This window comes from Austrofundulus limnaeus, unplaced genomic scaffold, assembly GCF_001266775.1.
Source record: "Austrofundulus limnaeus strain Quisiro unplaced genomic scaffold, Austrofundulus_limnaeus-1.0 Scaffold470, whole genome shotgun sequence".
Taxonomy (NCBI): Eukaryota; Metazoa; Chordata; class Actinopteri; order Cyprinodontiformes; family Rivulidae; genus Austrofundulus; species Austrofundulus limnaeus.
Window position 1 is genome coordinate 441,585 of NW_013952872.1, and position 1,207 is coordinate 442,791.

At 48.7% G+C, this 1,207-nt stretch overlaps 1 protein-coding gene across 1 annotated transcript in view; it reads left to right on the plus strand.

The window, feature by feature from the left end:
• The window catches only part of ccdc3a (coiled-coil domain containing 3a), a gene marked incomplete in the record, with an annotated part of 8,549 nt that continues 7,342 nt past the window's right edge, over window positions 1-1,207 (plus strand). The window contains 1 exon segment of the mRNA XM_014025356.1: window positions 1-637. Within this exon segment, the coding sequence (XP_013880810.1) occupies window positions 227-637 (411 nt within the window).

Sequence of the window (1,207 nt, forward strand, 5' to 3'; positions counted from 1 at the left end):
TAACAGTTAGTTGACTCATAAATATCTGCCAGCCCACACGGACGCACAAAATAACTGAGCGGCGAATCGGTCAGTGAATGCAGCACATACTGTTSGAGCGTTTTGTTCCCTCTGGGAAAGACAAAAACTCTTACTTTAGTTTCTGTRTATTTTTGAGTTTACTTTAYGGGACTTCAAAAGGATTAAGAAAAAACCACCAGGTAAGATTTATTTTTTGGTTTTCGGGATGCTTCCCTCAACTTTCCTCCTCGCCACACTSTGCGTTTTTGCGCACTTGGACACCTTGGACACATTTACGCACGGCTGCCAGCTGCCTTCCGAGTGGCGGCCGCTGAGCGAGGGCTGCCGGGCGGAGCTGGCGGAAATCATCGTGTACGCCCGGGTCCTGGCGATCCACCGGGAGCAGCTGGGCTTGAAGACCTTCAGCCTGCACAACGCGCTGCCCCTCGGCTTCGGCTACGAGAGCGCGGAGGAAGGGCTGCTGTACTCGGCGGAGGTGGAGCTGTTGTGCGACCAGGCCTGGGGCAGCATGCTGGAGGTGCCCTCTGGATCCAGGCTCAACCTGACCGGACTKGGGTACCTGTCCTGTCAGTCCCACACCGTGATGGAGAACTACTCCTACTTCTTTTTCCTCAGGTAGAYTGGGCACAGATGTTCACGTTTTTAGGTTTCTCTCTAATTTGTTGCCTCACAACCTGGAATTTAAAACTAATAAAGGTTTTCACCTCCTTTGTTTAGACGCTCCAATCATTATCTTCAAAATGTTGAGTTAAAATCAAATTGTAGTCAATTTTTGCGTCAAATATACTTTAGTTCTCATTATGTTGAGATCATCGCTACAGTGAAGCATGGTGGTGGYATTATCATGGTATRGGTATRTTTTTCATTGACCRTAACTTAGAAACTATGGCTCTGGTGAAGACTTGTTTAAGTCTTCCAGATGTCTGAGGCTGGGATGGGTGTTCACCTTTCRGCCTTACTGCTGAGGAACAGTTAAAGCCCAGACCTTAATCCAACTGAGAATAATGGTTTGATTTACAGGGAACATATCATGTAAAATCCACTTTTTACAATGTGGTAAAGAAGTATTTAAATGCAGCATATGTCTACTTTAAAAGCAGGCAGAGTGGGGTATGTGGCTGGCCGCCGGCGTGCTGGGGGTTCCCGGGGTCTGGGGCTGGGCGCTGGGGTGTGTGCCGGCCTGGCC